We start from the raw sequence: 12,408 nt of genomic DNA, 5'->3' as shown, positions 1-12,408 counted from the left end.
TCTCTTCTTCACTTACCACATGTAATATTAGTCTGTTTTATTAGTTGCTTTAGGCAAATAAAAAAGAAAATAAGCAGATGCTTACATACTGAAATGAATCACACATGAAAGCCACAGCCACAGACAGGGCTGGTTGGCTGCGGAAAAGACACAATTCCCTCATTTTTTTTGTCTGACTAACGGAATGGAAACAGAACTACCTCGAGGGGTCAACTTTTTGGATTAACTTGAAAAAATAAATTCTTTGTCAGTGATAAAATAATAAATAATATTTGGAACCTCATTATATATATAAAAAAATAATCAACGGAAACATTCCCACATAGCATCCAAACATCCTTTCTTTTCCCTTTTTCCAAACCAATTCCTCTCATGTTTAAAACCCATTCTAACCTGCCAGTTCCTTCACAGAGGGTTTTATCTGCTTTCACTCCTCCTTCGTCTTCTCTCTGCCAGTAAGAAACTGTTCTCTCTCTCTCTTTTGGCAGCTCTCTCTCCTTTCTCCATCATCCACCCTCTTCAGTCAATCTCATTGTTCCCTCTATTATCTCTTCCAATTCCATCGTCTTTTAGTCAACCTTTCCAGAATCCCTCTGAAGTCCCCTACCTGCAATCATCATTTCCCCCCACTCACAATTCACCAGCAGCAGCCCAAACAGACCCTGCGTGGTGCCATATAACCTTTTGGAAATGTCAGCCGTGACGCTGGATTAGATGCCTCTGCCCCTGCTCCTCCTCCACCTCCACCTCCTCCATAGCAGGCCGGAGCAGGTTGAGGGGTCATCCATCCACCACAAAACAAAAGGACCAGTTAGTTTCTATTCTCTGTCATACTGGGAGGGGCAATAATGAAATGAGTCATCCGTTAATCATGTTTGTATGAGAAGCGTGAGATGGCTTCTCTCTGGAAATGGAATGGTTCAAACAGCAGTAGCAGCATCCAAACTAGCGACCAACACAGGAGAGGATCCAGACTAGGTCAGTTGGATCATGTTTGTCTCCCAATGTCAGTGCTCATCTGGGGCTGTTTGATGCCTATACCTTCGTCTCTACATGTTGCTATGCCAGTCCTAAGCTCTCCTGTGCCTCTTTTCCACTGCTGGTTTTCTGGTAGGCCTACAGCTCGACACAGCGCGACTCAGCCACCACTTTTTGCTTTACGATTGAGCTGTGTCGTGCCTATTCGAAAAGCAAAAACTGGCGGCTGAGTCGCGCTGTGTCGAGCTATAGGCCTACCAGACAAACGGCAGTGGAAAACAGGCACTGGACACTCACCACAGAGGACAGGGCCTCCCTTCTCCCCCAAATTGCCACAACTTAATCATCCACAACCATGTGTCTGTGAAGATTGTTATTCATCCAGGTCAAGTTATCCAAAGAGTTTAATTGTAAGTTATCAGGTTTCTTTGAGCCTGAGGATGTTTCCCTCTTCATTCCCTACACAAAGCAGATCTGAAGAAGCTTCTTGGATTCAGGAGTCAAACATTCTTCAAGTGCAAAGAAGAAGTCCAATGGCTTTCAGCTAAACATTTTGGATTGAATAACCTGCATAATCATGATTTTCCATTCAGAGAACATTAAAAAAAGCGCTGTAATGAAGAACTACTACACGTAGACTGATGTCATTGATGTACCATTCATGAAGCTTCTAGAACATTCTGACCACATTCCGGTGGTGGCCCTAACAGTTGAGTTCGGCCAAGGGGAGACTAATGAGGGCTCTGGTGACATGGTGGTTTAGTGACAGTGACTCATTGAGGTTGGATAACAAGTGGAAGCCACACATGTTGGGGGGCATAGTAAATAGAGGGAGAGTAAAAAAGAAACATGCTATTTACACACTCACTTTTTCTTCTCTCTCACTCACTCCATCTCTCTCTCTCTTTCTCTCTCTCGTTCTTTTTCAAACACACTCTGCAGCACAGTATCCATCAATGTGACTCACTTCACACACACATACACACAACCTCATTGGTGAGTCATTTCTCCTGTTAAAACAAACCAAATTACAGTTCCCATTTTCCCGCTCAACAGAAATAAATACAGGGAAACCATCAAGAAGAAACATACCAATTTTTTTTCCTCATCGTGGAATAAAAATATCAGATTTTAACATATATATATATATATATAACTCGTAAAAATTAAAAAAATAATAAATAGCAAACCAGGCCATCTGCTTAGTTCATCATCAGCTCACTCAGCACTCTTGCAGTCTTTCTTGTGTTGTGTTTGAACGGTGATCGTCGTGTGTGGCAGTTAATAGGACCCCGAGCTTGGACTCACTGGGTGCATTCCAATAAGCGGACTCCCGTCTTCCACTTGTGCTTGTGGCCTCGCGTTTTGCTGACGCCCCGCCTCCATGGAGAAAACAAAAATGTTTCCCCGCTGTTTTCAAGACATTGAATTCATTTTCCGTCGTCAGTGACGTCATCACGAGGTCACAAGCTGGCAAGTGAGCAAGGGAGGACGGGAGTCTGCATATTGGAATGGACCCACTGTCCTAGTGCCGCCATCTTGGTGGTGCTGTATGAGTGGCCAACGTATTGGTACAGTAGTGGTTGGTGGGCTTGGGATGCATGACTCATTCGTGCCAGTGCATCATGGGAGCTTGGAGTGTTCAGGAAACTGTTGACCTCTTGAACGGACACAGAATGGAAGATGACAACCCCTTCTCTCCCACACCACACCACACCACGACACCACATGGCTGGCATCACCCTCACCCCCATCCCCCTACCAACACATGGAGTACAATCCTCTCACAGCGTTTTGTAGTACAGGTGCAATGCCAGAGACCTTCTTGGTCGTATGAAACTAGGAGCATTAACATCTACATTGAAGAAGAAATAAAAGCACTGGGGTGGGAGTGTAGCATGTATGCATGTGTATGTAGTGGGTGATTTTGCGGAAATAGTGGTTGCCGGGGTTGGTGGAGCATTGAAGTGGTTTCGAGTCTTAGCTTTGGGGACAGGGGCCCAGCCCCCCCAACACACCATCCCTCCCTCAAACCCTACCCCCCAAATCAGTCATCCATTCATTCATTCATCCCCATTTAGTCCCCGCTGTAGTCCCCACTGGCACAGTTTTGACACAGTTAAAGCTCGATCTCAAAGGTCTTTTGTAAGTCGTTGGAGAAGGGGTTGGCTGCTTTGGGCTGCGCTTTGGACTCCAGCGCCGCCCACTTGGCCTCGAAGCGCTCGGCCTCTTGAGAGTCAGGCTTGGCGCCGGGCATCGCCGCTGGTGGCATACTCTCCATGGGCCAGCCGCCGGCACTGTTGCTGTTACTGCTGCTGTTGTTGGTGGTGGTGGTGGTGCTGCCGACTACGCCAACCATGCCCATGGGCATGCCGCCGATGCTTCCGTTGCCCGTGATGCCAAAGCCGGTGCTCATCGAACTCATGCTGCCGGGTGGCGTGCAGTGGTGGGCCCCGTTGGACATCACGCTGATGGGGTTGTGCGGGAGGCCGTTGGCCATGGGTGCCGTGGTGAAGGGAGCCGTCACCGTGGTGGGGAATCCTCCTAGTCCTCCGATGGTGGGTGGCGGAAGGCTGGGGAAGGCCGGCTGCGGATGATGCCCCATGCCGGTGCTCATCACCCCGGGGTTGTTGCTGGTGCCGCTCGCGGTCTTGGGCCCCCCGACCATGCTCACGCCCATGGAGGCCGCGCCTCCGCCCGAGCCGGCCGCCGTGCAGAAGACGTTGGCCACCATCTGCGAGGGCGTGATGCCCACCACGGGCACCACGCTGGCGTTGGGGTAGGTCATGCTGTTGCCCATGGCGGGCATGTAGGCCTGCATGGGCACGAACGCCGGCTGCAGCGGCGGCTGGGCGAACATGCCCACGGGCGCAGGGGTGGCGTCGAACGCCAGCGGGAAGGGCTGCATGGAGGTGGGCAGGGAGCCCACGGGTTGGGTGCCCGCCATGCTGGGTAGCGGAGGGGCGGCCAGTGGTTGTAACGGCGGCCCGGCTAAGGTGTGCACCGGTGGGCCTGGCAGGGTGGGTATGGTGGGGGGTGGCGGCTGGGTGGGGGCGGGCTGACCGGGTGCAGTTGGCTGGGTGGCCTTCACGGCCTTGGACACTTCTTCCAGCCAGCGCTCGGCTTCCGAGGGGGTGCGCTTGTGGCCCCCCTGGGGCCCAGTAGGGGGCCCCTGTACGGGACTCTCCGTCTGCACCCATCCGGTGGTGGCTGGAGAGGAGAAAGAGGAAGAGATTTTTAAAAGCTCAATATCTCTCTTTTTTATTGGTCTTTAAGACTTTATTATGAACAGGACAGTATGAGATGTAGACAGGAAGCGAATGGGGAGAGAGACGGGGAGGGGTCGGCAAAGGCCCAGGCCAGGAATTGAACCCGGGTCAGCCACATGGCAGGCGACGAGTGCCCTTCCGGATGGCCACGGCAGGGTCAGGAGCTTAATATCTCATTGATCCTTCTCGCAAGCATTAATGAAGCAACATACTATGACATCATCTATAATGCACAATTACGTAAGACACATCTAATACCCTTGAGTATAAAATACTACAGCCCATTAAGTAAAGACTGTGCAACGGATAATGTTTGTTTTTCTCAGTGCAAATCAATATACAGTACATTGACGCTCTCCTAAAAAGGAACTTATTTTGAGTATATTGGTCAGAATACAGAGTGGATGCCAAAACAGACATGCCCAATGAGGCAAGTGAAGTTAACATCAAATTCAGTTAAAAATGTATTAAATTAAGTGAATGTATTCCAAGCATCAAGCTCAATCCAATCCAATGATAGACTGTAAGTGCTGTAGACTAGAGGGTGACTTACCCTGCAGTGGTGCGGGCGGAGGGGGGATGATGGGGGGCATGGAGCTGACAGGGAGGCCATTGGTGGAGGGCTTGGCACATAGCTCCTCTGAGGGCTTGGTGAAGGAGCTGTTGATTTGGCTGCACAGCGCGTTGATGCTGCCGTCCTCTCCGGACACCGTCAGGTCCATCTCTGGGACTAGGAGGAAGAAAAAAAGGAGAAAGAAAAAAAGGGTTTGAGGTGAAGCCATTGACGAAATGGCACTTCAGCTCATAGAAAACATAGGTGACTAGAAGTTTTTTGTGTATGCATTGGCTTCTTTCTGAAGATTGGCTGTTGCATCTATATGAACCCAGATGACAACGACATTGATTTTTGACAGTTGTTGAGGTCATGCCACTGGCGTATGGGGTACCTTTTTTTTTCAACAAAAGATGGCACCTTTGCGCATAGAAAATAATAGGTGGCGAGTTGCCTAAAAGTATGTTTGTGTATGCATTGGCTTTCTGAAGGTGAAATACCCTATTGACTTTTGCATGTCTAAAAACCCAGATGACAACACCATCAATTTTACTGCGAAACAGTGCATATGAAGGGTCCTCATAGGACAGACCAGGTGCTGTGTGAGATATTGTTTCTTTTCCAAAGCGCATTCAGATGAGTACAGTACAGGGTGTTTCTCCTTCACGACTAGAGGGAGCAAAATGCTAATCCGGAGCCTACAAAATGACAGTGATGACTTGCCAACACCGTGGCAGTGGTTAAACATTCACGACCTGTGGCCCCCCGGAGCCAAGGACGATTCAAAACACTGCACTCGTGTCGTGCCTATATTTAGAGCCCACATGCACATACACACAAAAGAACATCCACTGTAATATGCCCTGCAAAACACACTATATACAGTGGCGACATTGTTTATATCTCAGCCATACGAACCTACTGGCTAAGCTGATTTTGTTTTTTCTTCATCACAATATGAATCCATTTTAGTCACATGAGAGAGACATTGATTTTGTTTTCCCTGCAGAGGTCCATGGCTCTTTTTTTTAAAACCATCTCATCCCTTACGCAATCAAATCAGTGTGGGAATTCCGTCCTCTTGGATTTAGCATCATTCTCAAGCGTAAAAAATAATAAAAATCCATCCAAGCCATCCAATCACATCTCAGGAACTAAGCTGCCAGGAAGCTACTCTGCCATGCCATCACGGTCCAGCAAACATCACCATCTCCAGTCACATGCGGTGATGTAATATTGTTAATAGCGGATTGCATATCGAGGGGATTTGAGGGCAAATGCAGCAGCGAGTGTGGTTATGATGATGACTCTCTCTCCAGTGCTACTGATGAGAGCAGACCACAGGATGGAGAGAGAATGCCCATGGATGCTGTAATGTGTGGTGTGGTTTGGTTTGCCAAGCGGACGGAAGATTCTAGTGGTTTCTTGAGAAAACTATAGTGCACACACAAGTGTACCACCTCAAAAAAAGAAAACAATGTTTTCTGGAAGCTTTGGTTTCACACACTGAGTCAGAGAAACAGAGCATAGCCTTTTGGCTTTCGGGATAGTCAAACCCCAACAACCACACACAACTCAGCCCTTTCCCACAGCGCACACTGAACCAGAGCACCAACACCGAGGGGGGTCTAACTTTGATGGAATCTCAGTAGGTCACACAGTAAACATCATTAAATTTCATCACGTTACGCTCGCTGGGCCAAGAGGGGGTGTGGACGGTGGCTAAATTTAGTGCGCAAGATGACACACAAGACAAGAGCACCGACAACTTCATGCCAGCCAGTGCTAGCCTGATGATTCAGCGTCATGCAAACGCTAACGGCAAACGTTCACACTAGAGAGCCTCTGCTCTCGTGTACGGTATCTGCTGTCGTGACATTTCACTGCAGAGGTTTGTTGAAGCCATCGTCTCATACAGCTCACTCAAATATTTACACACTCCAAGACGAGTTTGTACAATTCTTTATTTATTCAGAAATATCTGTGAGGAATAAATATTGCATTGCGCAAATAGGTTTGTGGTGGAATTTTCTTATCTGCCTGTCAGTGTTCGCTGACAGTTCTAAAATATTTTCCAGTTGACATAAAAGTAAAATTAAAATATAACGCAATTTGGCAATTCATGAAAGTTTTAAGAGCTCAAAGCTGTGGGCATTCTATGCATTCTTGGATTGAAGGGAGAGAGGAGGTGAATATTTTATTCATAGGGTATACTGTCAAAATCATCAACAGAATTTTTTTCTGCTGAATCACTACTGCACAGCAGTTGAGATAGCACAGATGTATCTGAGGCTACTTGGCTGTCGCCATCACTCAAGTGTGCTCTGGATTGCTGACAGTGATGGGCAGCCTACAGTCAAAACTGTGACACTCCAATATCATTTTTTTCCATATCACATGGTGCTACCTACAGTAAGCAGCTGTGATGCATCTGCACTCATATGCAAACTACCCCATACCTGTCCATTATTACAGCATCATTTATCAAATGGTAAATTGCAAATTTGTTACAGGGTAAATTCACAAAAGTTAATTGTTGATTGCAGGTTCCTAAACCAGACGATCCATAGCCAGTTTCTGCAGATGTTACACAGGTGTAAACCACGTGATGAGTTTGTGACACTGGCAAAGTACTTCCAACTCAACAGTAAATTTGAGCACTGGATGATGGGCCAACCTCTCACACTCAATCGTTTTTATATATACTATATACTATATATATATATATATATATCTTATATCTGTTACCTGAATTTGGCTGATGGCTGCTGGTGTCCCACCCTGGTGTGTGCACCATGGCCGCCTTATTAAATTGTTTCTGAAATTACTTTAATAGATTGCATTTGGCTGATGCGTGCAAGGTGGTGGTGCTTACCTGGGTTCTTGGCCTGGTAGTAAATTATTTCATATCTGAAATCATATGACAACTGATGGTTGGTGAGCCAACCTACACCCCTGTTGCATACGTGCAGGGGGTAATCATGTGCGTTCTTGAACTACTTTGTAGTAGTCTCACTTATTAAGTTGTTTGGCTGGTGTGTGTGTGTGTGTGTGTATGTGTGTGTGGTGGTGGTGGTGCTCACCTGGGTTCTTGGCCTGGTAGTTTCCCTTATTACAGTAAGTTGTTTGGCTGGTGTGTGTGGTGGTGGTGGATACCTGGGTTCTCTGCCTGGTAGTCTCCCTTATTAAGTTATTTGGTGTGTGTGTGTGTGTGTGTGTGTGTGTGTGTGTGTGTGTGTGTGTGTGTGTGTGTGTGTGTGTGTGTGTGTGTGTGTGTGTGTGTGTGTGTGTGTGTGTGTGTGTGTGTGTGTGTGTGTGTGTGTGTGTGTGTGTGTGTGTGTTTGTGTGGTGGTGCTCACCTGGGTTCTTGGCCTGGTAGTCTCCCTTGCGCTGCAGTGTGGAGGGCAGGTCGTTGAGGCGCAGCGACAGCTGCCTCTTGAAGGGCGAGTTCTTCTGACTGAGCGCGGGGAAGCCGCGGAAGGAGCCCTGCCGGACCAGCTGCTCCAGGGGTGCGTGGCGGCGCGGGATGGCGGCGTGGGGCTCGCCACGCTCACCGGGGGACGCCGCGCCCTCCGGGGGGGAGGCATTGCCTGGAGGCATGGCCGACACCGCGGGCTCTGTTGGGGGGGAAACGGATGGATGGAGAGAGAGAGAGAGAGAGAGAGAGAGAGAGAGAGAGAGAGAGAGAGAGAGAGAGAGAGAGAGAGAGAGAGAAATATTATTTTTGCATTCATCATTCATCATTCAGTCCCCAACTCTATAAAAGTAGTCTATAAAAGGAAAGCCAAGGACATACTGCCCACTCTGCTGATGTTGGTGCATATCAGAATGTGTGCATGTTCACAGAGAAGACCAACTTAACACTGTGAGACAGGGCCCTTGTTATATATTAGCTGCAAGCAGAATGGCAATGGGCAAGTCGCAATGTATTACCAAAGGCGCTGTGTGTACTGTCATAGTGGCGTATTACTATGGTAGTAAAGGTTTTTCAGTGACTTTTACTGCAGTCCACTGGTGGAACGGCAAGCATTAAGGGTGCTACATTCAATACATACATGTGATAATATCATCTGTTTTCTACCTGTGCACGCCAATGCAGGTAATACATACTGCACAAAGCCTTTACTGTCCAACAATACAGACATAGTCCTCCTTGGTCAAAAAGCAGGTCAGGAACTAAGGGCCACATTAGTGGATCCATTTCTGTGCCCTGTTCAGTACAATCTATCACACCATAGCAGACCAGCCATTACTGTGGCTGTGTCACGATCTTTATGGTTTTGCAGTGACCCCTAATATTCCCTGTCTGGTTCCCAGTGATCCCTGTAGCAGGTATCTGTTTTAGCTCAACACCTTCATAATGGGAAGCAAAGCATGTAACTCTCTCTCTCTCTCTCTCTCTCTCTCTCTCTCTCTCTCTCTCTCTCTCTCTCTCTCTCTCTCTCTCTCTCTCTCTCTCTCTCTCTCTCTCTCTCTCTTCTTCTTTCTTATTTTCTTCTCCCCTCTTTATCTTCATCTCTCTTTCCTTATCTTCCCCCTCTCTCTGTCACTCTCTTCCTTACTCTTCCTTTCTCTCTCTCTCCTTCCCTCCCTTTCTCCCCACCGGGTCATTACTCGTCTATGTCCGCAGGCATGCCCAAGAATCATCTGCTCTCTGACCTGTTCACTTTTCAGTCCCCCCCCCTTCCCGGCCGTGTCCATGTTTTATGTCAGAGTTGACCGGACGCACTCCCCTGCCTAATTAGCCACCAACACAACGCAGGGCCCCAAGGAGGACGAGACCAGCTGTCCTCCCACAGGACCGCTGACAGCTTTCACTGGGCCCAGGACAAAGTCATTAGAAAGGGCCCCTTACCTACCTACCCAATACATACAATGTAATGGGGACCCGATTCTGGGCCCCTTATCTCCCTGGGCCCGGGACAACATACCCCTTTGTCCCCCCCTTGTCAGCGGCCCTGCACTCAACACAAGCACCTGTTTCTCTTTTCCTTGCCAAACGCCAGCGATCGCGGGCAGCAAAGCTATGACAAGGCTACAGCCCCCCAGCATTTATTAAGTGCCTCCAGCGATGCAGATTTTGGCTGAGGTGCTGCTGTGCTGCACTGCCACACAGGGGTGCCGGGAGAGGGCAAAGGGGGAAGTTGTCCCCCATAATTGGTTTCTCATTACATTCTATGTATTGGGTTAGGGGGCCCTTTTGGATTACTTTGTCCCAGGCCCGGCCAAAGCTGCCAGCGGCCCTGCTGCCACATGTGTCTGCTGTTACACTTTTTTATGTTCCCCTCCACCTGCCTTGACTTACACAGAGGCCACTAAAATTCCACCACATCGCACAGCGGTTTGACATCATTGGTCCCCATGATTCTACTTCTGGGGTGCGTTTCTCGAAAGCGTAGTTGTTAGCCAGTTAGCAACTTCAGCAGCTGCCAATGGGAAATTGTATTGCAAACAACAAAGTAGCTACTGTAGTTAGCAACGACGGTTTTGAGAAATGCACCCCTGGCCAGGCTGGAAATTCCATTACATCGCACAGCGCTTTGACATCATTGGTCCCCATGATTCTAATTCTGTCCCGGCTGGAAGTGAGGGGGGCACCAGAGGTGGTTGCACATGCTTCATGCATTATGTCAACATGCCATGTGTTTTTAATGCTGTCTGGCATTACGGATTGCCTTGTTGGTTTTTGAAAGATTACTATCACATTTCCTGACGTGACTTAACAAGCAGGACTTAACCAACCACACATGCAGGTGGTTGTCTTCTCTCTATGGAATGTGGTTACACCTCCAAGCCAGAAGGGGGAGGTGTGACGAACCTTTCTTCTTATCCTGGAGTTGTTGCTCACCCTGCTGGCTGCCCGAAGTCACCCGGAAGGAGCCCTCGCGCACGAACGACGTGCGGCTGGCGTCGAACGAGGCCGTGACGCCGCACTCCTTCTCCCGCCTCTGCTTGCGCTCCAGGCAGGCGGCGAAGGCGCATCCCACCGCGTGACTCAGACGCTCCCCCTGGAGTTTGGGAGTGAGGATAACATCACATTACATTATATTACATTACATTTGATGCAATACATTACATGTAGAAAAAGTTATTCAAGTTATGTTATCTGCAAGGCATTTGGAGCACTGTAGAGTTAAATTCTTAATACTTTATGGATGAAGATGGGGAAGACCACCCCCCTTATTTCTGCTAGTGTGGGATTCAAACCTACAACCTCCTAACAACACAGCCAAGGCAATGATGACTCTTTCGCCGGATGAAATTAGCATTCACAGAAGGACTCCCCGTCACTGTTAATACAAAAGCGTTTAGCCGAGACTTTCAACATGCAGTAGCAGCAAGAATCGGCCCGCTCCACTAAATCCCAGTAAATTATTCAAAAGCCTTAAATTCGCGAGTTTCTTCTGAGGAAGACAACATTTCAGCGGGCCTGTCTGAAATATTGATGCAGAGTCAACATGAAGCAGGGCCGGCGCTATAGGGGGAGCAATCAGGGCATTCACCCTTGGGCCCAGGGCCCTCTTGTATTGGTGGTGGGGGCCCTCTTATGACCTTAGCAGGCTGTATAGGGGCCCTATCAGTGTTTTGCCCTGGGGCCCTGTGTGCAATTGTTCCGCCACTGACATGAAGCCTCAGTGTTTAGCAGTTTTTTATGCTCGCTTTTATACCCAATAGATGCGTACTGCTTAACTCAGGCCTGGGCTCATAATGCCTCGATTATGAGATCTTGCTACCGCTGGGGACTATCAAGGGATGGGTATTATGCCGGGATTAACAGATACCACGCTCACACAACGTCCCTTGGATCAGGCCCTAATGGCCAAAAGATGTCTTAACCAGCAATGTGAGAACAATGAGGAGCGTGAATGAGGAAAATCCTGCATAAGTGCATTCTTTTTTCCTCCTCCACACGCCTCACAAGTGTGAGTGTAATTCAGTTAGGAGAGAAGCACTTTAAAAAAGTACACAGGCTGGCATAATGAGAAGAAGCAGTGATGTAGATCTAGCGATTCATTTTTTTCTCCCCCAAAGAAAGGGGAGGAGGAAGATTCAATTTCAGCATTAGCTGAGTCGAAAAGTGGTCTTGAAATCAAGAAGAGCACTTTCTGGAGATGGATGGAGAAGAGGCTAAAAGGGGGTGGGGTGGAGGTCCTGAGGAGCCTGTTTCAACAGCATTATCATCCAGCCCTACCACCACCACCACCATCACCACCATACCCCTGCTAGACCTCTCCCACCCCGTGGTGGTGCTCAGGGTCGCTGACAGCTTTGGCTGGGCCCAGGACAGAGTAATGTGAAAGGGCCCCCACCCCAAGACTGCATACAATGTAATGAGAACTCAACTCAAAGCCCCTTCTGTCCCTGGACCCGGGACAACTGTCCCCCTTGTCCCACTCTGTCAGTGTCCCTGGTGGTGCTCTATCATCCAGACCCAGCACCACCATCTTGTCCCCCCCCCCCCTCCTTTGCTCCACCGCGCTCCGGCTGGCCAAGTGCAGATAGAGGCCGCCCGCCGCTGTGTGTCGCCGCCGCTCTCCTCAGATGGCGGTAGATAACCCCTGCGGTAGTAATCCCTTATCTTAATCCCACTTTGCTTTAGCCCCGCGC

At 48.7% G+C, this 12,408-nt stretch overlaps 1 protein-coding gene across 6 annotated transcripts in view; it reads right to left on the bottom strand.

The window, feature by feature from the left end:
• Window positions 1-1,224: 1,224 nt before the first annotated feature.
• Window positions 1,225-12,408, bottom strand: part of numbl (NUMB like endocytic adaptor protein) — a 109,699-nt gene continuing 98,515 nt past the window's right edge. For 5 of the 6 annotated variants that reach the window (XM_063205499.1, XM_063205501.1, XM_063205500.1 and 2 more), the window contains exons 6-9: window positions 10,619-10,808; window positions 8,160-8,417; window positions 4,801-4,977; window positions 1,225-4,188 (exon numbers count right to left, since the gene is read on the bottom strand). In XM_063205499.1, the coding sequence (XP_063061569.1) occupies window positions 3,098-4,188; window positions 4,801-4,977; window positions 8,160-8,417; window positions 10,619-10,808 (1,716 nt within the window). In that variant the 3' untranslated portion in view covers window positions 1,225-3,097. The remainder of the gene's footprint in view (window positions 4,189-4,800; window positions 4,978-8,159; window positions 8,418-10,618; window positions 10,809-12,408) is intronic. The other variant, XM_063205497.1, reaches the window with a different exon arrangement.

Source organism: Engraulis encrasicolus, chromosome 8, assembly GCF_034702125.1.
Source record: "Engraulis encrasicolus isolate BLACKSEA-1 chromosome 8, IST_EnEncr_1.0, whole genome shotgun sequence".
In the NCBI taxonomy this organism is placed as follows: domain Eukaryota; kingdom Metazoa; phylum Chordata; class Actinopteri; order Clupeiformes; family Engraulidae; genus Engraulis; species Engraulis encrasicolus.
This window is presented reverse-complemented; position numbering and strand designations above follow the sequence as displayed.